Source organism: Lathamus discolor, chromosome 2 (assembly GCF_037157495.1).
Source record: "Lathamus discolor isolate bLatDis1 chromosome 2, bLatDis1.hap1, whole genome shotgun sequence".
Lineage (NCBI taxonomy): Eukaryota > Metazoa > Chordata > Aves > Psittaciformes > Psittacidae > Lathamus > Lathamus discolor.
This window is the reverse complement of record NC_088885.1, coordinates 32,026,382-32,050,752: the sequence shown is the minus strand read 5'-3', so window position 1 is coordinate 32,050,752 and position 24,371 is coordinate 32,026,382. Positions and strand designations below refer to the sequence as shown.

The 24,371-nt window shown below is 40.4% G+C and overlaps 1 protein-coding gene across 3 annotated transcripts in view; it reads left to right on the top strand.

The window, feature by feature from the left end:
- Positions 1-24,371, top strand: part of RAPGEF5 (Rap guanine nucleotide exchange factor 5) — a 134,614-nt gene that overhangs the window by 80,086 nt on the left and 30,157 nt on the right. For all 3 annotated transcript variants that reach the window (XR_010609883.1, XM_065666307.1, XM_065666306.1), the window contains exons 8-13: positions 14,089-14,167; positions 15,807-15,951; positions 17,816-17,913; positions 18,661-18,691; positions 19,619-19,697; positions 23,807-23,956. Coding sequence is in view for 2 of the 3 variants with exons in the window: in XM_065666307.1 (XP_065522379.1) it covers positions 14,089-14,167; positions 15,807-15,951; positions 17,816-17,913; positions 18,661-18,691; positions 19,619-19,697; positions 23,807-23,956 (582 nt within the window). In the remaining variant the exon portion in view is untranslated. The remainder of the gene's footprint in view (positions 1-14,088; positions 14,168-15,806; positions 15,952-17,815; positions 17,914-18,660; positions 18,692-19,618; positions 19,698-23,806; positions 23,957-24,371) is intronic.

Below are 24,371 nucleotides of genomic sequence, written 5' to 3'. Positions count from 1 at the left end.
GGTGATTCACAGTGGGACCACCATCTGAATCTCGCATTTGATGGTGTTTGCCTCATTGTCAGGAGGCCAAATGTGTATTATCTGCATGGGGCTGTGAAGAGATGAGCAGAATGGGAGTGAGGACACTGAGTTTGTAGTCTCAGCCCTGGCAGGTACCTTCTGCCTCTGATGAGCCTGTGTCTCCTCTTTCTCTGTACACTAGAAAAATAAAGCATGTATTATAAAAGCTGTGCTGGCACTTATGGCCTAAAAGAGCTATAGAAATGAAAGATGGCAGCAACTGCTAGTCACAGCTGGATGGTTTTATGTGTAGTGGTGAAACATCATCATGGAGTAGATGAGCCAAGAGACCCAGTTCAATACAGTGTCCTATCTGTTAGGGGTTTTTTTACCTTTATCCTAAATGCTGCATCAAATTCGTGTATGCTTGTGCAGAAAGCTAGGGTTTACATCTCGACCAAGGAGATTCCTCTGTGCCTGCAAAACTGAACAAACACTTTTTAGAAGATAGAGAATGCATCTCTTGTATTAGATGCTTTCCAGTGCGTGCATGAAAGATACAGTATCTTGTAAGACTTGGGAAGCAAAGATACAAATGAAGAGAGCTGGATTATGCCAGTCCAAAGTTACACATATCAGACAGTTCTATTATGCATGTATTTTTGGTCACTAAATCAATAAATAACGCTAAATAATGCCAAAAGTGGATATATACGTTTAGAAAATTAACCCACTGGGCTTTCGGCCAGTAATTGCTTAATGCTTCCACTTCATTTAACTGAAATAAGCTAAGCCATGAAATAAAATCCCTGAGTAATTAAGGTACAGCTGAATCAAGGGTCTAGTGCTGAGCTCCCCAGTGAGAGAGAATAGTTTGAAAATTATCGAAATAAAGGTGTTCTTTCTCAAAAGCATGATGTGGAACTACTGTGTATTGCAAGCAGTCGAAGGTCCTTGCACAAGAACATGGTTCTGCTGCCACAGGGAAATATGCTCCAGGGAAATATGCCCATGCAGATATTTTAATACTCACAAGCATTATCCAGGTCGGGATAATGTCTGTTCTTCATATTTTACCTGTGTATGATCTTTAAGCTGTGCAAGGAGGAACCTTTGTTATTTCTTTCATTCTGCTGTCAATGCAGGGTTGTACTGACAAGCCCAATAGTTGTTAGATGTTCTTAATACATACAGAGACTATGTTTTGCTGTCTTCCATTAAGTTGTAATAATGAGAAAAGCTGCCTTTAATTACTTTAATTGCATGTTAACCTGTCATTGGAATGATTTGGGTGTCTCAGTATAGCAAGTACAATTTTTGGCTCATAATTTAAGGACATATATCATGTAAATAAGTCTACAATTAATGTAACATTGTGTTTTAACACCACCATCATGAAACTCAGCAGGTGTTTTTTTGGAGCCCATTCACCACGTGAGGAAGCAAAATGCAGCTGCCTTACAAGTGCTCTGATGCCCGTTGTTCTGGTTTTATGCAATGAAGCTGTGCTTTACTGTCCCAGCGAGCAGGGAGGAAGGCGAGTGTGGAAATCTCAAATGCAGATATGGCCCTATTTGGTTTTTGGGTTCTTTTGGGTGCTCTGTCTCTTCTGCCAGAACAAGGAGGTCTCTGCTGTGTGTAGTAGGTGTTCAGGTACTGCATTAAATTAATAGCTCGGAGAGGTCTGAGAAGTCTGTGCCCATCAGCTTCAAGTACTGTACACCCCTGGGCAAAATACTGGAACTGGCATCCTTAAGCACTGCATTGCAGTATGCTAATGCCTGCCTGAGTCTCCTGTGGGATTTGCAAGATGTATTCCCTTCTCCTCCTTGTCCCCTGGCCAGTGTAGCTTGTAACACATTGCAGCCATGCAGCTCCTTTGCTGGGCCTTTTGCCTCCATATGTCAGAAGATGCTGGCAAGTGAGTCACTGCTTCTGCGGTTACATGGCAATGGGCCACAGCTGCATTTGCAAGACCCTGACCTAGTATGTGCAACCCAATGCACCAAAAGTGTCCTACCACTTGACCCAATTCATTTCTCTTCTGTTTACTGGATGAAGTGCGTGGTCTGTATGTTAGTCTAGTGCATGTTATTGCCATCTTACACTGAGATTTGGACCATACCCAACAGTTCTTGCTCAGATGAAAATGCCATCATTCCCTTCATAGGCAGTTCTGCCAAATCTACAGAAGCCAGGAGCGTTTCGCCAGTGGATGCTTTGTTGTGGTAAGCTTCCCTGAAGAGCCTCTCTGGTGTTTACTGCACATGCTCCAGTGCCACATGTTGGGGAGCTTGCACTCCTTAGCATATTTATGATAATTTGGTTCCCAGGGGCAAGCAACATTCTTCTTGTATCTTCTTCCCTGGGCCAAAGCACAAAGAAGTTTCCCCTTGCTGCTTTGTAGGGGGAAAATAATAAATCAAAGCTTCTTGCTAAACACTTTTAAAAATACACAGTGCAGATCTGTACATTTCTGTTCCCTTAAGGGACCTATCCTTCTGGGTGGTATGGAAAGCAGTTAGCAGCAGGTGATGGGGATAACACTGCACACTGAAGTCTAGGCATTGCACCTGAAAAGCTTTCGATGTGGCGTTGCCATGTATAGTTTGACCTGTTCTTCTTCCCTATTATGTACCAGTGTGGAATATATTCTGGTCACTGTACTGCAGTTGTTATAATCTGCTGGACTGGATGTTGTCCAAGTACAGTGGATTTTGGAGCCTGTCATTAGGTACTGAAGTTAAAACTTTTGTGGCTAATAGTCTTAATTTATTTGAAAATAATGCCAATTAAGATTTATTTTATATATATATATATATATATATATGCATGATATTTTGGGGTTGTAAACAGAAAATTTTAGTTCATGTTCTCAGAAATGTCACTAAAAAGTAGGCTTTTTAAAAGTATCTTAAGTTGAAGACCCAGAAATTAATAACTCAAAATCTTGTTTTGAATATACAATGATATTTTTATATTTAAATACAATATTAGATTTGAAGATTATTGTTTCTTAGGGATAGATATTCCAATTCAGCAGCGACAAAGACATGCTGAACTTGAAACTTGGTTCTTCTTCAATGCCAGTTCCTGTCTAACGAGTGTTGGACAGCAAAGATGCAAAGAATGAAGATTCAGTACATCTTCCTTTACATTAACTTTCTGAAAGTCGAATATCTAGTCTATTTTTAAAGACTCAAATTTACACTGAGCTATGGACCCGGGAAAAGGCTTGAGCAGCTGTGAGCACCCAGTTAGTAGGACCAGGCTTGCAGTGGGAGAGGGGCAGGTGATGCAGCCCCTTTTTATGTGCTGCCATCTGTTGCTGGAGGATGACTGTGCATGACAGCTATGCTGCCATCAGGCAACAAAAGGTCTTACTGGTCCTGCTGAGGCAGTGGCAGCTCTTGGTGGCACCTGGAAGTCATGTCATTGAGGGGTCTGAGCTGGGGAGCATTGCATCTCTTTGGGTGCCTGAAGAAGAGGGTGATGGCAAGGATGCAAAACAGTCCATCCAGGTGCAAGACAGAAGCAGAAAAGCAGAAACTTGCCTGGCACTTGCTCATACAGTTTTGACACACTAGTGACTGGAGTGCCAGGCTGTGTGCATGCTGGAGGTGAAAACCCATGAGGTCAGACCCTTACTGCTGCATGGCCATATTTTCTGCCCCATAACACAGCTGGACCCCAGGGCAGAAGGATGAAAGGGAGCCATTAAATCTTTTATCTTTTGTCCTGCTGCTCCAGGCAATCCTGGCTTGGCTGGCTTATTTTAAGCAGTCAATGGAAAGGGAGGATGGGTTTTTCTCCTAAAGTACTTTGAGAGATGCCTGACATGAACAAGGAGTGGCTGCCTCTTGCAGTGAGGCTTGTATGAGGACTTCATGTGTGCGCTAAAGTACCTTAGTTTACTGTCAAGCAAGGTTTCACTTCATGGAAAGCTTGAGTGTTTTATTTGCAGCAGTCAAGGGCTTTTTTTTTTAGACAAAAAGTCACAAAATCTTAGGGTGACTGCTATAGGCAATATTTCTGATACTTCAAAATGTATAAGACATAGTGGATTTGGCCAATAATTTCAAATAACCCCGACCATTATAGCTGCACATTAATCAGCAGGGCTCCCTCATACCTGGAGGAAAAAAAAAAAAGAGCTTCGAATTTCTGTGTGGAAAAATTAGTGCCTCGTTAAAGCTTGTAAAGTTTGACATTTTCTCTCTGTCTGTGGTTTCTCAGGGCCTGTCCCTCAAATGAAATAAGGAACTGCTCCAATACATGTGATAGCAGCAACTGGAATGCACTTTCAGATGGACCTTTGATCTTACCGGACGGAATGTGTTTGATTCGTTCTGCAGATGTTAAAATTCTGCCAGAAATTTCTGGGAGATGCCCTTAGAAATTATTCCTAGTTTTGACTTTTATGCTCTAATAAGAAATCTGGTTGTACAGGTTAAATATCTTGCCCTTATGTTTTTCCTTTTTCTAGCCTAATGCCAGAAATAAATGACTTGCTCTTTATTCCTTTGTGCATTGATTTCTCAGTGCTTCGGTGGTTAGATGACAAAAGTACTGTAATTGTTTTAATACATTAGCAGCACATTATTTATCGATGTTCTTTTTTCCGTTGACCTTGTTCAGTATAATTTTCTTTTTTCTTTTTTTTTTTCTTTTCCCTTCATGCTGTGTCCATGGTGGCATAGCATTATTATATGATTTGATATCGAATTAAGGGCTAATCCTGCAAGGTCCTGAGTGCCATTGCCATCTGCTGAATGCAAGGGAGATCTGGGGCCACTCAGCACTCTCTCAGACATGAGCAATACCTTGCTAGATCAGATAGTAATGACAGCAGTTTGCATTTACTGTTTGTACATGTTTGTACATTTGCATGTACTGTTTGACATCCTGAGATTTTTAGTAAATGACTGTGGAATTACAGATTGTTGAGGAACTCCTATCGTTGAAAACAGTTGCCCTCAAATCATTTTTCTATTTCTGCAGAATAAGCATTTTGCCTATTACAACTACAACTCTCTAGACCTGTGTTTGCATTCCTGGAAGGTTTCAGAGCATTGCATAGTAATATGTGAATCAAAACATGCAAGAAATCTACATGTAGCGTTGTCTGCCTTGAGGTGTGATTATTTCTTTTCTCATTTTACAGAAAGGAGTAAGAGAGGTGACAAGAATTTATCAAGCTTAAGAACTTTCCGCACTGAGAGGCTGAAAAGCTTGATAATGCTTTGCTTTAGCCCTCACTTAGTTTAATTTGAACGCGGTGAGTGAATATTTAAAATAGAAGAAAATGTCTGTTCCCTATAGAATAGTAAGTAATGAGCATCCATTTCACTCAGGCATAGGGAGCTCATCTGTCAGTTTACCCAGCTGTAACCCCATCTCATAGGGCTGCTTTTCTTGATGACTGTGAGAAATGCAAGTTTTAACTATTTCTGAGCAGTCAGTTGCTAACCCAATCAGTGAATATTGTCTTTAAAAAAATCATTTCCAGTGTGTGCTTTGAAGTCACAAAGTACATTAGCATTATTGACCCCAGTTTTTCAGTCATATGCAGAAGGTAAAAACCCTGAAGTATTCAGTTGGGTTTTGGGTATTTCTTTCCTCCCAAAATTACCCTGGACAATGAGCCTCACTAAATGTTAGAGAGAAGTGGCTGGTCCTGCAAGGTAGGGATGATGCAGTGAATGTAAATGAGAGCAAATTTTGCAGTTGTTGGTGATTTTTAAATTTGGAATTCTGGCTAATGCCGGTAAGTGTATTAACATAAGGGGATGTCAGGAGCTGACCAAATGGTCACCCTATTGTCTTTGCCATAATCACAAAAGGGGAATGGTGTAGCTAAATAATTTTAGAATTTGTTGAATGTTGTCTAAAATACGTCTATTTCTCAGGCTTGTTCTTTTTCAACCCCTTCCCCTTCTTTAGTAACCCTAAAGAGATCTCATTAAGACACAAACCTCAGATTTTGCATTGATGTTTGAAAAATGTGTGTCTAGCTCTTGTTCACATTTCATGCTGCTGGAGTTCCTACACGCTGCTCACCAATAGATTATACTCAGGTTCTAACATGCTTTAGGATGAAGAAGATCTTATGATCTTCTATTTGGTATGTTTCTGAAAGATAAATGAGCACTAGCTTGGAAAACAGAGTTTAGAGAGTAGTATTTTTATTTCAATACATGAATTTTCATCCTTTTACTCGGTTTAATTCTCTCATGGTGAAAACAACTCTTGTGTAGCATGAGTGAGGGTTGCCAAACTGACACTACAAAATTGCTGTAAGAGTAGTTTTAATTTATGAGTTAATTGTGAATTCCAGTTCCTTGTTCATTCAGGCAATCTTTCTTCTCCCCCCGCCTTTTTTTTTTTTTTTCAGTCTCTGTAAAGGTTTGTCCTTCTCCAGCAAATTCCTGGAGAAAGCTGAACAGCTACTTTGCATAAAGTGTAAAAAGACTTGCATTCCAGTACTTTATATTTTCATATAATCCGATTTAGTGTGGAATACAAGCCTGAAACCCCCTTAAATCTATCTGTAATTCTTACACAGGCATTCATAATGGATTTGTACTTGTGCAGAGTGGAAGAGATTTGGGTTCAGAATGGTAATAAGTTTGGAAAACCCAAACAGATAAGTTGTTTTTCTTTGTGATTTGGCAGATTTCACTATCAGTACCCTCTCCCCAGCTCACAGTATGTGACATAAAAGATCTGTAAATTAAGCAATATAGAGTCTGTTTTTTTCCACTCCTCTGTATAAAGGAAGTTATCTTTTAAACCATGTTATTATAGGAAAAAATATTGATGCACTGCGTATTTAAAACCCTGGTTGCAAAAGCTATTCAGGATTTAACAGGGTGATCTGAAAACCAGGACAAACTGGAATTTGTCTTCAGGTTATCTCTTCTTGTGGGTATAAAGGGATTAATGACTCAAGACTGGCATTAGGAATAATTATGTCTGGCTTAGCTGGACAGGGTGTCTAATATTAGCAATAGAGCAATAGGTATGTTCTGAATACAATTTGATCTATTGAACATCTTTGTAATGTAAATGTATATACAGTGTTGTTTTAGCTGTGATGGTTTAAAGACACTAGTTGGTGCATGTGCTTACCAGTATATAATATGTGGACATAGAAATTGCCTGGTGGGTAGTTGGAGAGGTATATCTCTCTGTAACATTGGAATATTTCCCTACTTTTCATTCTTTGCTCATTCTATGTGATAGCTGAACTGAAATACTTGTTTTTAAAAAACTGCCCTCAAATGTATTTAATAAAAAGAATTTTTTACTCCATTTGACAAAGGCCTTTTGTTTAGATTAAGTCTCTTTTCATGTTTATGTAAGAAGTTATTAATGCGAGACTGCTACACTGATGCCTTTGTACCACTGTGGTAGTTTAAGAAAATGCTCAAGTTTGAGAAGAGCTCACAGGTGTTAGACTTGGCAACACCATGAAGTGTACTGCCTGTCCCAGTTTGTTAAATGTGCATCACGGACAATTTCTCTCTGCAGATCTGTATTCATTTCTATCCCAAGGCCTGGTAATAGATACCCTGTTTAGAGAAAAGAGTGGAGAAGGGAGAAGGAGAAAAGAAACCATTGAAAAATCAAATTTGGTATATAATTCCATGTAAGAAACCCATTCTACCCTCCTGGCATTTACAATTGTGCCATCATATTGAGCAGAGTTTTGCAGAGTTGCCCTCTCGGAGAAAGGGTATAAACTGGTTAGAGAGGTAAACGGGCACATGGAAAGCAGCAGGGAATCCTCTGGATTTTTTAACTACATGGACATATATGGTGCATTGTTTATCCAAATATATGACCATTTACTGTCTCTGGGACTCTAGATCCCCCTTCCCCACCAAATACATGCATCGTTATTGTTTGCTGTCATCATCATCAACTTACACATGCAATACACTTACAGTCTCTCATGCAGACAAATTGCTGTGTCATAGAATGGTCTGGATTGAAAGAGACCTTAAAGACTGTCTAGTTCCAACCCCCTGCCATGGACAAGGACACCTTCCACTAGACCAGGTTGCTCAAAGCCCCATCCAACCTGACCTTGAACACTTCCAGGGATGGGGCAGCCACAGCTTCTCAGAGCAGCCTGATCCAGTGTCTCACCACCCTCATACTGAAGAACTACTTCCTGATATCTAATCTAAATCTATCCGGTTTTAGAGTCCTTTAGTTACCAGCTGAAACCAGACGTTTCCTGGGAAATTCATGTGTGTGAGAACATCCCATGTATATATATTCTTTTTCCATCCCTCAGCCACCCTGAATGTATCTTGCAGAAGGACCTGTACACGGCAGAAAAATGGGATGAGCTGTACTCAGCAGCTCCCAGTAAAGCTGGGGTCCATGCTGCCTTATTTCACCTGGTGAAAGGAGGAGACACACACAGCCCATGAGAAGCTGACTCAACAGAACCTGGCACAAATTGATTATTTAATGACAAACAAGCACAGTGCCTGCCTTTTTATTATTTTTATGCCTGTGGTACTTGTATACATTCAGTGTGGTGAGATTAATGCCTAGGGCTGCCCCCAAAATACTGCAAGAACAAGAGCCCATTGGACTCATGATGGTTCTGTTGCATGTCCTTATGAAACTTTAAAATGCTTGAAATTGTCTTTGAAATTAAATATCCCATAGCTGCAAGCTAACTGCATACTTTGTAATAATTGCTTAGCCAAATTAAAGAAAATTGTGAGGAGCAAAAAAAAAATTAGATTGATGGCTAGAAGAAAATTATTAAATAAAAAATTCATGGAGAGGAATTAAAAATATAGCATAACTTCACAGGATTTGCAGACTTCCCTTCCAGTGAGAGCTTTTCTTTTCCAGCATTTTATGCATTTTATTCTCCCTGTTTGCTACAGAGAGGAAAGAAAGTATTTCTATGGGAATAATGGGGAAGATGGCTGCAAGTTAATGCAGAAGCTGGGGTGCTGTGATATTTAAAAGCAGGGGTAGGTATGTATTTCAGTGCCATTCTGGGGGTATGGTGCACTGTAAATAATTAATGATTTGAGTGGAATAGTCTTTTTTTCTTCCTTAATTCTTAAATCAACTGTGACTAAACAGAAAAACCCTGTAAAGACTTGTGTTCATAATTATCAGCCCAACTTGTACACTTAGAGCCTGTCCTCATTCAAATTTACTGCTCTTAGTGGCCATTAGTAGCAGAATGAATAGTTTGCTGTGAATAAATTCTCTCACTCTTTGTCTTTCTCTCTGTTTGCAGGTTAAAACCAGCAAATCAGTATTCATGGACATGTATTAATGTCCAAAAGTATCTGAGAAGTGTCCAATTATTTGTTTTTAACAAATTCCTTTTGAAGAATCACTACACCCTCAGGTTTTGTGTCCTTTCTATGGCATGAAAAAACATTCTGGAATGATTTTAAATTGCAGTTCATTTAGGAAGAAAATGCAGAAGTTAATTACAGTGAACAGTAGGACTTCAGGGAAATACCTACAAGCTACTGCAGGCATTTGAAAATATGAATATTATTGTAAAGTCTTTAGGTAAATATATATAAAAATCATAATATATATATTATACATATAAATATATTAATCTCCTTGTAATAGATATTTAATCTAGCAGAAGCACTTTCATTTCTTATTTGTTAAAGTAATTTAACAGGTGAGTGATGCTATTAATGGACCATATGCAGAATTCAGACTTTTTTTTGTTCCAAACATTCCTTCAGGGTTTAAATTTCTAAGCAAGTTCAGGGGCAATTTGAAGAGATCTAGCCCCGTATACAAGCTACAGGAATCATAATTTATGAACTTTTCTTCTTAGCGTTTCTTCTGCATTTAGAAGAAAAAAGAAATCAGTTGCAGAAGTTCATTGATAAACATTGCAGTTTTGCTTCATCTGTACTCAATTTCTTTTCTGAACACATGGCTATGTATTCCTGAAACTCAGATATCACCTATTCAGAAAGCTGGGGAAATAATCTGTTGTAAATATCTCTGACTTCATGAGGATCACTGCACAGTCACATTTTAGTGAAGAACTAAAATGTGGTTGTTGGCTCCAAGATTTAATTTCCAAATAAATGTTTGTGATACCTCGAACTTCAATAGCTGCATTGTACCATCCAAAAGATGTGCAACAGAATGGATAGATGTCCTTTCAGATATAGAACAAGCTGTTCACAATGTCTTTTCATTTACCGAGACAAAATATAATTTTTATGCAGAGCTAATACTTTCCACCATTTTTTAACAATGTTGGTGAAATATAAAGAATTTAATTGTTTTGATCCTGAATGTAAAGGGGTTTAGCTGTTTGTCTTTGGGTCAGGACTTTTTCTAGATCAGCTGGTTAAATCATAGAATCATAGAATCATAGAATAGTTAGGGTTGGAAAGGACCTCAAGATCATCTAGTTCCAACCCCCCTGCCATGGACAGGGACACCTCTCACTAAACCATCCAACACAAGGCTTCATCCAACCTGGCCTTGAACACCGCCAGGGATGGAGCACTCACAACCTCCCTGGGCAACCGATTCCAGTGTCTCACCACCCTAACAGGAAAGAATTTCCTCCTTATATCCAATTTAAACTTCCCCTGTTTAAGTTTTAACCCATTACCCCTTGTCCTGTCACTACAATCCCTGACAAAGAGTCCCTCCCCAGCATCCCTATAGGCCCCCATCAGATACTGGAAGGCTGCTATTAAGTCTCCACGCAGCCTTCTCTTCTCCAGGCTGAAAAGCCCCAACTTGCTCAGCCTGTCTTCATACGGGAGGTGCTCCAGTCCCCTGATCATCCTCGTGGCCCTCCTCTGGACTTGTTCCAGCAGTTCCATGTCCTTTTTATGTTGAGGACACCAGAACTGCACACAATACTCCAGGTGAGGTCTCACAAGAGCAGAGTAGAGGGGCAGGATCACCTCCTTCAACCTGTTGGTCACGCTCCTTTTGATGCAGCTGAGGATACGGTTAGCTTTCTGGGCTGCGAGTGCACACTGCCAGCTCATGTTCATTTTCTCATCGACCAACACCCCCAAGTCCTTCTCTGCAGGGCCGCTCTGAATCTCTTCATTGCCCAATCTGTAACTGTGCTTGGGATTGCTCTGACCCAGGTGTAGGACCTTGCACTTGTCGTGGTTGAACTTCATAAGGTTGGCATCAGCCCACCTCACAAGCATGTCAAGGTCCCTCTGGATGGCATCCCTTCCCTCCAGCATATCAACCAGACCACACAGCTTGGAGTCATCGGCAAACTTGCTGAGGGCGCACTCAATCCCACAGTCCATGTCAGCGACGAAGATGTTAAACAAGGCCGGTCCCAACACTGATCCCTGAGGGACACCACTTGCTACCGGTCTCCAGCCGGACATCGAGCCATTGACCACAACTCTTTGTGTGCAGCCATCCAGCCAGTTCTTTATCCACCGAGTGGTCCATCCATCAAATTGATATCTCTCCAATTTAGAGAGAAGGATGTCGTGTGGGACAGTGTCAAACGCTTTGCACAAGTCCAGGTAGATGACGTCAACTGCTTTACCCTTATCCATCAATTCTGTAGCCCCCTCATAGAAGGCCACCAAATTGGTCAGGCAGGATTTCCCCTTAGTGAAGCCATGCTGGCTGTCACCAAGCACCTTGTTGTTTTTCATTTGCCTTAGCATGTTGTCCAGGAGAATGTGCTCCAAGATTTTACCAGGCACAGAGGTGAGACTGACTGGTCTGTAATTCCCCGGGTCTTCCATTTTCCCCTTCTTGAAAATGGGGGTTATATTTCCCTTTTTCCAGTCGTCGGGAACTTCACCTGACTGCCATGATTTTTCAAATATGATGGCCAGTGGCTTAGCAACTTCATTCGCCAGCTCCTTCAGGACCCGCGGATGGATTCCATCAGGTCCCACGGACTTGTGTGCGTTCAGATTTTGAAGATGGTCTCGAACCAGATCCTCTCCTACAGTGGGCCCAAGGTCTTCATTCTCACAGCCCCTGCATCTACTTTCTAAGACCTGGGTGGTGCAGTCAGAGCCTTTGCCAGTGAAGACCGAGGTGAAGAAGTCATTCAGAACCTCAGCCTTCTCCAAATTCTGTGTATCCAGTTCTCCCAAAAGCTTCCTCAGGGGGCCTATTTTGTCCCTAGTCTGTTTTTTGTTTGCTATGTACCTGTAGAATCCCTTCCTATTATCCTTAACATCCCTGGCTAGGTTTAATTCTAACTGGGCCTTAGCCTTCCTAACCTGGTCCCTAGCTTCCCGGACAACATCCCTGTACTCTACCCAGGCCGCCTGTCCTTGCTTCCATTTTTTATAAGCCTCTTTTTTCCTTTGAATTTTCCTCAGCAGCTCCTTATCCATCCAAGGAGGTCTCCTGGCCCTCCTGCTGCACTTCCTTCTAGTTGGGATGCAGTACTCCTGAGCTTGTAGCAGGTGATCCTTGAATATCAACCAAGAGTCTTGGGCCGCCCTGCCCTCCAGGGCTATATCCCATGGAACCTTACTAAGTACATTGATCTAGGTAGATTTATTTTTCTTTTAAGGACAGCGAAGGTATTTTGAGTCCCATGCTCACAGGGTGGAATGTCATTAGCTATCCATCCATGTGATATACCCATAATATCTGGTTTTGAATGATGTGCTGATGAATTCTTATTGCCATCCTACACTGCAGCTATGAGGTCAATAATTCCCTGACAAGGACGTACAAGGCAACTGTGACTGAAATTGGTCTAAATTATTGTGAAATTGCAGCCTTGGCATGAAAAGCTCCTGGGATGCTCTCAGTTGCACACTCGTACACGAGAACTAGCTTGGACTAGAATAGATTGCAAACAAATAGTGAGAAACTTAGGATACGGAAATCAGGGCTCAACCTTATCTTTCTCATTTGAGGTATTGTTTGTAGTTGTAGTTTTCACAGTTGCAAACCACCACTTAAATTACAACTGAGTAACTGATACTAACTACTAACAACTAGTTATACTGCTAAAGCATTTTTTGCTCTGCTATATAACTGGAATAAGTTCCGCTATTATTCAGCCTCTGTTCCTGTTCTTATCAAAGAAAGAACGTGTTTTCTTGTTAAAGAAAACCTGTTTTCTTGTTAAAGGGAACACAATATATCTGCTGGAATTCAAAGAAGTACAGTGAGCAGGTACTCCACAAAACTTGTGGAAAATATTACCATGTTGGGAAGAAAAAAATAGAAACTCAAACATTCTTGTTTTGAGGTTAAAAAGAACAATATAATTCTCTTGCCTGTTTGAAGAAAACCAAAGGTTTTGTTGTTTGTGAACCAAATAGAAATTAATTCCTAGATCATACATCATATGTAAATAGTTTAATAAAATTGGAAGCAAACTTGTTCAAAATTGTAGAATAATTTCCTTGGAAGGGATCTCAGAAGGCATCTGGTCCAAACTCTGCTCAAAACAAGTCTAATAAGATAAAGATGTGCTGAGCTTTGCCCAGGCAATCCCTGAATATACCTGATGTTGGAGATTTTGCAGTCTGTCTGGGCAACCTGACCTGATGGTTGACCCTCCTCACAGGAAGTAAACACCCCAAACCCTGTATTTAGTCAAATTTTCCTTTGGTGCAATCTCTGGTGGTTGACCCTTATTGTTTTGCTGCACACCTCCAGGAAAAATCTGTCTTATCTCTGCTCTGCCACTGGGTTGTTAAGATCACCGTAAGATTACCCTTCATCCTAGAGCAAACCTAGTCCTCTAGCCTCCTGCTGTGTGCAGGAAAGATTTGGAAAAATCTTCTTACTCTTTCTCTGGACTCTGATTCCCAAGCTGTGGATTATCGTATGCATAGTTGTGCTTGTTGGTTCTTTGAGAAGAGGGGATGTGCTTGTTAACTCAAGGATCTGATCTCTCCAGTGGTAACATACTGCTGGTTGTTTGAAACTTGAAGTTTGAGGTATTCTGTATGCTCTGGACCTTTTTGGTTTCGGAGGGAAGGGGAAAGGGGTGTCCTATCACTCCCATGCATGCTAACGAGTAGATACTCTATTCTTCCCCTCACTAATGTACTGTCCCTTGGGCTTTTTTGTCTTCCTCTGCAGAAACTCTCCTGGATGACTTCCTTCTCACGTACACGGTCTTCATGACGACCGATGACTTGTGCCAGGCACTTCTGAGGCAATATCCTTTTATTAAGTGTTGCATTAATGGGTCACACGCTTAGAACTAGGCTTATCTATTGTCAAACCTTATATCAAATGTAAATTGCATGCCTTAGTTTTGCTCTTTGAATATTGATGTTATTGAAATAGAACACATTTAATTATTTTTGAGGTTGTGTGTAAAAGTGGTGAGAAAAGAGAGCAATTGTCAAATATTTACTGTGGCATGCTTAGAAGTTGGACTGCACCTGAGATTTTGGCATCAAACCCCAAGAAATGCATGAATAGGAGACATTTCAGGAGAGCAATTGGAATTACCAGTATCCTAGAGAAAGACCTACAAAGAAGGATTGAAAGAATTGGGATTATTTTACTGGAAAAAACCAAACTGTAAACTGGACAGTTTTCAGGTACCTAAGGAGGAAGGAAAGGAAGAGAAGGATCTGTTCCCATATTGATGCCACCACCACAAGAGGTGGTGAGATTAAATTTCTGTAAAACAGTTTTGTGTTAGATATGAGGAAACATACAAAGCTAAAGGTGCCTCTGAATAAACCTGCATCCAAAACACACGCATTTGTGTATGTGCATACTTCAGAAGAATGCTTCAAAAATGTGTTGAAAGAGACACCTAACTCATAGCAACAATGCAATCTTGTGTCTGCTGTATTTGTTTAAAGATAAATAAACATATTATAACTGTTAAAGACTAACATTTAAAGTGGGGTTAAAACTTATCCAGACATATGTGTTAATTCTTAGAATGCCTATATTTGTGTAATACATTTCAGAATACGTGAAGAAAAAAAAAATTGAGAATAAATATTTTACAGTCTCTGCTCCTTTTATCATGTGATGCAGTATATAAGTTTTAAGTCATTCTGAGATAAAAGATTTTTTTTTCTTGTATTTCCAATTACTTCCATGTGCTGGGGAGCATTGTTTGAATGAACTTGTAGCTATAAAATGAATTTACTTTTTTTTTTCTTTTCTTTTTTCAGCTTTACCTTTTGTAGTGAAAACCTCATCTTTTGACCTAATAAAAGAAAGAATAGCAAAGGGACAGGAACAATGTACAAAATGGGTATCTTCTGTCGTTTGGTGCTACTGCTTTGTGAATAGAGAACAATGATAGAAACAGATTCTTTCACTTCTTCCTTAAAATTATTTTAATAATGTCATTTCTTCAGATAGTATAATTTGTGCAGGGAAAATAAAATTGACTTCCTCTGCCTGGGATTTTTGTTGTTGTTAATGATGCTCTCCTTCCCACAGACATTCATGTTGGCACCGGTGTGCAGGACAAAGGTTCATTCCCAGTTCTGCAGAAAAGATATGACTTAACATTTTACACTTCCTGTTGAATTGATTTTACTTTTATAGGCTCACCTCTCTAATCTATAAAGGAGAAAAATCCTGTTGGCACAGAAGATGAACTGACATTTCTATTACTGAGAATTTCATTCCAAAAAGTTGATGAAACTCCTAAAGCTCCAGATAAGATAAAACATTTTAAACTGAGCAATGTAGTAAAAAAAAAAAAAAAAAAAGAAAAAAAATAATCTTTCACTGGCAAGTGAGATGATTGCAAAGTCTTTTTACCACTTAATTCTTAACTTTCAGTGAGACCTTATTATTTGTTCCTTAACCTGCTGTACCTATTGTGCTAAGAACCACCAAGGTAAAGAAGATGACTCTGATGTGTCCTGTAGGAAACGAAAAGTTTTGCATTTGGTATCACAGTGGACTTCTCTCTACAAAGACTGGCTACATGAAGATGAGCATTTAAAACAATTTTTAAAGGTAATGAAATACTTTATGATGCATTTCAGCACTCTTTAATTAACATACTGTGTCTAAAAAGCTTCAACAGCCAAATCTATAATTTTTCATACTTAAATTTTATACACAAAATCTAGAATATGAAATTATTTACCTGCGTCTTCCTTGAATGCCTTACAGTCAGTTTGAACAGAAGACCTGTAATGTCAATACTCAATGTCAAAAATGTTGCTTTCAGATATGAAACTTATAGAACTCCATGCTTTCTAGAAAATTGCAAAAGTTAGAGAGTGAAGGTCAGAAATAACACTACAAAGATATGGAGATTCCTTGGACACACTGTTTGTGTCTGCCAAAAGAGGGGCTACAGTCAGCATGCAGAGGATTGTGGATGAAGAGAAAGTTTTGAGGTCCTTGTAAGAGATGCTACTTTGAGGAGTGAAATGCTATTCCACAGTGTTTGTCAGGTGTACACGAAGAGGAGCAAAGCTTTACGTGTTTTTAATAAATGAAATTATGTCCTTACTTCATAGAGAGGATTTTCTGATCATTCTGAATGAGCTCCAAAAGCTTTTATGATTCTGCTGTAAATTTACAAATAGCTGTGTCATCGCTGACCCAGGATCCACCTGGCTGGGATTTTTTGGTTGTTTTTTTTGGGTTGTTTGTTTTCCCCTTGCTGCTTGAAAGAGGAAAGTATTTGAGGAGACTATGCAGGGTCTTCCACCTTTCACAATGAGATTCTTTATCTGAAACTGTTCTTTTCAATCTTTCACTTAAGACAAAGGGATGAAATATTGAACTGAATTTGGAGAAAGTCTTGAGCTTCATTTTTTTTAGGTATTGTTTTGGTTTTGGAGTAGGACACACTGCATATGGAAGCAGAGACATTTGGATTTTTTGCTATTTGGCACTAGTGTTGTACTGGAAAGTGGACATCATTCCAGCCATCAATTAAGGTTATGGGGCTTGTCTTTTCTGGCCATGTGTATTGTCACACAGTTTCTCTGCTTGAGGCTTCTGTGCAATACGTAACAGACGTAATGTTAATGATAGTTGAAGTTAGACGTGCAAAAACAATATGTAGGATTGTAAGCCAGAATCATTCATGCTGAACTTTATGAATGTAATCATGTTAATTAGACCAAACAAACCTGATGATTCAGCTCATACATATGATCCTCATTTTCTTGGAAGGGAAGGAGAAGGATCTATGCACAGATTCTGAAAAAGTATAGAGAAAATACTTCCTACAATTTCAATCATAAAAACTTATTCAGTTTATTTACCTTTTGTCTAAGGTAGTGCCTTTCATGTTTGAGTGAGGTTCCTGATTGATGGCATTCAGACCCCTAAAATAAGGAGGGGTTATTTATTATTTATTGGCTTACAACTAGGATTATATTGTTAGTTGTTTCTGAGAGACATCAACTAAATTTAAAATGCATGCAAACATGAGGAAAAGTGAAGGAGAAAATTCTCCATTTTAAAAGTCTTAATAAAATTAACCTGTTTGTTATAATTTTGGATAGGTGATCATGGTGTGGTCTGTTCTCAAGCTTCAGAATGTTTTCTTCTGACCAAACCTAGATTTCCTGTAACAGCCACAAGTGTTGTTTTAAATCTTTGTGTGTGTAGTCAAAAGTATTAACATTTTGCCTTCTTGCTTGGTGATCTTATAAAGATTGTTTCTCCAAAGGCAAGCTGAATATGGATCAGTCTAGAAATTTTAACAGAAACATTCTGTCCTTATAGCCCTTGTGTAAATATAGTGATGAAATTAGCTTTAGCAAGCTAGTGGCTGAATTGATTTATACTGCTGATGTGGTGCCTTAGATTTATGTTTGAATTATCAGATGTTTACAGATACTGTTTTATTTTGTAGACGATATACAGGAATGTGTTAGATGATGTGTATGAATATCCAATTCTTGAGAAGGACCTAAAAGAATTTCAGAAGATTCTGGGGGTGCATCGTCGTCAGTGAGTATTGATTATGTTTGTGATCAAGTCTCCTTAGAGTGTAATTTATTTTTGTTGTCATCTTGCTATAATTCAGTAAAGCTAGGACTATATTCATTTTTACAAACAATCTCTTCTTTAAACTAAAGCTAGATTATTCAGTCTTCTCTGATGTTTGTTGGGTGGTGTGTGTTTCAACAGTCACTTCTATCTATTTTGGTTGGGATGACTTGCAAATAGAGTGATACTTTGAGGAAAAGACAGCAAAGTTTCCCTCAGAAGTTGAGTCTGTGACTTCAGATGATACCTTCATTCTCATTTTCTCTCTGCAGTCTTTGGTATTGAGAAGCAATCTCCGGCAATATTCATCTTGGGGTTATTATTTTACTAACAGTGGTGGGTTTTGTAAAAGATATTTCCTTGGCAATTTTTGCAAACAAATGGAGTTTTTTTCCATGGTTTGGCATTGGGGAAGTGGAAAGAGCCATGTCTGTGAGGGTGACCCTGACTGCTTACCCCGGGGGTCTGAACTGCGTCCATGTTCTCCAGCAGCTCACAGGCTGGCATCATTGCTCTTCACTGCATCCATTGTGCAAGTCACAGAAAAGTTCCCTGGCTAAGCCAGGCACCTGAAGGAGCTCTGCAGCCAGTCTGTGGTGACTATTTAATAATAAAACTTTCTGATGTTGTAAACTTTATAATAGCTGAAACTTAATTTTCCTAAGCTTTGGCTGGAGAGAATAATCTGGCTTTTCCTTTTTGTTTCAGCACTGTAGATGAGTATTCATCTCACCGAAAGGTAATGCAAACCTGATTGTTGCTGGTTGAAAGATAACTTGCTATCGCACTTTCTTCACCTCTGCCCACTTCCCTCTCTTTTCTTGACTTCTCTACTGAAAATGACAGGTGACCAAAAATAAGACAGGATACATCAGTGAGGTTAGATCCACAATATTGCATAAGGAATATTTATTTTCTGCCATTGGAGCCTGGATGTCAGCTATGTGAGCTAACCTGTGACAGTTTAGCATCTTAACATGATGCTCTGAGATGTCAGAATTCAGGAGAGGCTTGGGAGTGAGTTCCCCACAGAGAGATGTAGCAATCTGGACAAACCAGGCTGAGCATAGGCATTGACATGGATGTCAAGTAGACAGAGCAAAGGGGGGATTTGTTGTGACAGGGAAAGAGAAAGAAAGAGAGGAACATAAATCTGTCTATTTAACTGGAGGGAGAAAATGCAGAAGGAGAAAGTTGGTGTACAAACTGCACAGAAGTGAATTGCTGTGCTGATACAATTTACAGGGCTGAAGCTGAAGTGTGTAATAAGCTTAAAACGTTGCTACAGAAATGTGGAAGGCAGAACTTGAGATTGTAGTGAAATTGCTAAATAGGCTGATTGGTACATAGAAAATGTATGTAAGTGTATATAAGAAATGGGCTTTGAACATGACTACAGAGAACCTTGAATTATGCCTGCTGCTTAGCTTTGGCGTGTCCTGCTTCCTCCAAAACAAAATCCCACCTTGGACATTATTTAGTAAGGCAACTCCCAGTTTACTGATCCAAGAAAGGGTGGGTGGATTTCCTATACAGAAACCTTTCAGGCCAGACATATAGGCTGAATACTGTGTCCTGTGAATTACTGCTTTTTAAAGGGCAGGGATGCAAAGAGTCAGTGTTGTCTTTCTCTTTTTTTTTTTTAATCTCTCCCACTCCGTTACAGAATAAAACGTTTTTCCACCAGTTCAGTCTAAAGGAGAACTGGCTGCAGCACAGAGGAGCCATGAATGAAACAGAAGAAAGTAAGTATGATTGAAAGAGTGGAGAAAAAACTCCAAAACTGGGAAATTGTTTCTCAAGGGCTGCCATAATGTAATTTTTTTTTTGACTGCCATGCAACTTCTGAACAGCACCTTAAGGCTACAGAAGAAGTGACTGTGTAGAATTAGCTTCCTGTTTCCTACTCTGCAGGGGTTTGACAATGATGTGGTATCTCAAGGGGGTTTTGCCCTGTTCGGTTCTTCCAGCAGCCCTATAGTTGAACTGTGTGCTTCCCAAGAGTGCTGGCAGCCCATCCGGCTGTTAAATATCCATATCCATGTTAAACAAAGGATATAAATGAACATCTCTGTCATCATTCCCTCACAAATGACAGAAAGGATGAGATTTCAGTCAAACTCACTGTAAGCAGGTTGTGTTGCACACTGCACATGGAGTCTGAATGTTCCTGTCAGTGTTCTTAAAACTTATTTTTCTACCTAGTAATTTAGCATGCAGGTTGATGTCTCTATCTTTTCATGAGTTATAACCATTCTGAAGAGAGAATCTGCCATAGGATGAGCATCTGATTTACTGTCTGTCAGCAGAGGCAGGTTAAGAAAACATTATAAAATCAAATTATTTTTCTTCCCCAAGGCCATATGTTAAGTTCTTTTTTCCTTGTCATCTGCATTTCTTCTTTACTACAATACTAAAAGGAAAGATATTCTTGAGGATAGAGTTCTTAACTGCTTCTGGCATGGTCTCCATTAATGAAAGTGCCCTGAAGCCATGAAGATTTGTAGGACAAGCACAGAACTACATACGTCTGTCCATAAAAATAATTTAAAACCCAGCACTTTTGGAGAAGAAAAGTTTTGTCTTATACCTGTATGGTAGCAGCTTTATTGCAGTAAAAAGTGCTAGAGTAGAAAGAAATTTAAAGTTTAATTAAGCACTAAAGTAAGTATGAAATCCAAAGTTCTGGCAATTCTTATTATCAGATACAATCTTTGAAATATTTATGCAAGTGTGCAGCCCTGTTTCTTCCCTTTTAATTATGTGTTGTGGTTTAAACCCAGTCAGCCACGCAGTCTTCCTCTCATTCCCCCACCTTCTTTCATCGCCCTGCTCCTGGAGGGATGGGGAGGAGAATCAAAAGAATGTAACTCCCACGGGTTGAGGTGTGAACAGTCCAGTAACTAAGGTATAACACAAACCACTGCTGCTACCACTAATAATAATAATGATAAGGGAAAGAACAAGGGAAGAGAATACAACCACTCACCACCCACCAACCGATATTCAGCCTGACCTGAGCAGTGATCTTGCTCTTCCGGGTAACTGCCCCCAGTTTATATAGTGGGCATGATGTGCTGTGGTATGGAATACCTCTTTGGCTAGTTTGGGACAGGTGTCCTGTCTCTGCTTCCTCCCAGCTTCCCCTCCTCCCTGGCAGAGCATGAGACTCAGAAAGTCCTTGGTCAGAGTAAACATTTGAGCAGTAACTAAAAACATTGGTGTTATCAGTGCTGTTCCCAGGCCAAAAGTCAAAACCACAGCACTGCACCAGCTACTAAGAAGGAGAAAAATAACTGCTACTGCTGAACCCAGGACAGTATCCACCCCTTATTCCATGCCAATCATGTCATGCTCAGATCCCACATTTTCAATATACCATCTCTCTTACATATATACATATATATATATATGTACACATCCACAGAGAGAGAGAGAGAGATCATTCCTTAGTGCATGGACCAATCTCTGTAAAGCTGCTGAGTCCATTTGGTCCATGATGTCAGGCTCCATCTCTTGTAACAGTCTCTCAGAGCCGGAGAGGGTGTGTGCAGTGTTCACACTTGTGAATAACCTGGGCAATAGTGTCCATTGCTAAGTCCAGCCCTCGATCCATCTGTATGTTGCATCTCTGCCCTGATGGCCTGAAGTGTCATGGGCCCACCAGGCTCAAAATAATTCACTGTCCCCTTCAGCAGTTTCTGCAGCTTGGTGCTGAGGACTCCATACAGCTGCCTTCCATCTCTGAAGCTTCCAAAGCACTGGAGGAGCCCAGTGGACTAGATACTGGCCCATACTGTCCCACACACCCTGCCACTCCTGACTGTCCAGCCTTGAGGAAAGCCTCTTGGCCCTCCTATATCGTCATCTAACCCTAGACAAACCCAAACCCGACTCTACTTAACTTCTGAGATTAGACAAAATGGTCGTGGGTAAAATACACTGTGTGTGTGCCAACATGCTGATCCCCATCACAATCAGCAAACAGGTCTCAAGGGTATTTAAAGACCATTCAAAACCTTCAAAACTCTCAAACGATGCTGTAAATGGTCCGGGGGGGGGGGGGTGGGGGTGGGGGGATGGGGAGGATGGGTGCTGGGAGGGTGAGAGAATGTCTCCTATGCAGGTTGACCACCCGAGAAGGAGAAAAAAGATGTGTAATTGCTAAGCACTTCTATTATATACCTCCAAAGTATAAAGGTGGTGACCACACTGGGAACATAAGCCAGACCAGTTTCATGATCAATGATTCTGTTGTATTACAAGTCATTACCATAAAGTACAATGAGACAAGAACCTTAGCCCAAGCCCCCCAGCCAATAAACACTAACACAGCAAATACCGGTTGTAAGTAAGGTACGACATACTGAAACTGTGAGATCAGGAACAAAAACTTTGAGAGCCAATAAATCAGCATTGTGACGAGTGACTGTTAATCTGAAACAATGAATGCTTATCACAAATACAATTAGACACACTCCAGTCAGATCTGTCATTATCTCAACCCTTCGGGCCCCGCGTTGGGTGCCAAAAAGAACTGTCATGGTTTATGTGCAGTCAGTAACCCACACGGCCGTCTCACTCACTCCCCCACTTTCTCCCCCCCTGCCCCTGCTCCTGTAGGGACGGGGAGGAGAATCGAAAGAGTGTAACTTCCACAGGTTGAGGTATGAACAGTCCAGAAGCTAAGGTATAACACAAACTACTATTGCTGCTATCAATAATAATAATGATAAGGGAAATAACAAGGGAAGAGAATACAACCACTCACCACATGCCGATACCCAGCCCAACTAATACCTTGCCCGACCTGAGCAGAGATCTAGCCCTTCCGGGTAACTCTCAGTTTACATCCTGGGCATGACGTGCTGTGGTATGGAATACCTCTTTGGCTAGTTTCTGTTAGGTGTCCTGTCTGTGCTTCCTCCCAGCTTCCCCTCCTCCCTGGCAGAGCATGAGTCTCAGAAAGTCCTTGGTCAGACCAAACATTTGAGCAGTAACTAAAATCATCAGTGTTATCAGTGCTGTTCCCAGGCCAAAAGTCAAAACCACAGCACTGCACCAGCTACTAAGAAATGACAGCTGCTGCTGAACCCAAGACATTATGGCAGCTGTATTTCAAAGAACTGGCTACAACAAACTCAGCAAAAGGTGTAAACCCAAAATTCTGGGAAGCAGAGAGGGTGTACATCCTTTTTGTAACAGAAACAATGTACTAGCTGAGCTGACCATAGCATTGCTGTTGGGAATCTCCCTTCCAGAGCCTAACCTACTCATGCTCTTCAGTGGAAGTGATGAACCCAGAGAATTTCTTCAAATCGGTTTCTTTTATATGTGCTGTAAGTGATTCAGGGAAAGAGTTGTCAGAACTAATTGCATTGCTGTTTGAACAGCCTCTACTGGTGCTAAAATACACTGTCAATGAAAGTAGTTTAGATGTCTAGCCAGATAAGGCAGCAGGAGCAGTTGAAGACTGGGGAGGTTGAAATCAGGGAGAGTGGTTTTTGTGAAGCCTCTTGGTCCAGGTGGAAGTGGAGGTCCAAAATAATTTCTGCAGCAGATATGAAATGTATTGAAAGGATGGTGATTTATCTGAACCTAAAAGGAAGGGAGAAAATATGGCAACAGCTGGGTTTGGAAAGATGATAGGCAGTAGAGGAGGGTGTCTGTAACAGATCCTCATGGTATTGCTGTGGGGTCTCCATTTCCATTTGCTTGCCTCTCTCATTCCCCAGGGTGAGGAGCTGCAGCAGCCAGGCAGCTGAGGCATTGCCAGGGTTGGGTCTGCAAGATTCTCCCTGCTCTATCAGATGCCTCTGTCTAATGCTGAATTTGTCTTTCTTCCTTTGTGCAGTTTTCTGCCGTGTGTATATAACAGAACACTCCTATGTCAGTGTGAAAGCTCAAGTATCCACTTCAGCTCTAGACATACTGAAGATTGTAGCAGAAAAGATCCAGTACGTGGAGGAAGAGCTGGTGCTGGTGACAGTCACATTCTCTGGTGGTAAATAACCGCCCTTCATCTGATTACTTACCTTTCAGTGTATTACGCAGGGGAGGGGTGACATTTTCTTGTGCAGGGGTACACCTGTTCCTGTGCAGGGCCACAGCTGGATGACCACAGGAACAATGAGGAGCTGCTTCTCAGAGAGTCGTTTCCATGGCAACAGCTCATTCTTGGGTACCATTGGATACTGCATCTCCTTTGCTCAGAAGGGAGTGCAAAGGACTTTCATTCTCCAGCAGTATTGCAAGATTTTATTTGTTCCCCACAGATAAATCTCCTACTTTCATATTTAAATTAATTTGGAAGGTGATGAGGCATGGTTGGCTTTAAAAATGCAGAAGGGAATAGCAAATACTATATGTGTGTCTGTTTACTCATTTACAGCATGGGTAATGAATATTCCTAGCAGAAA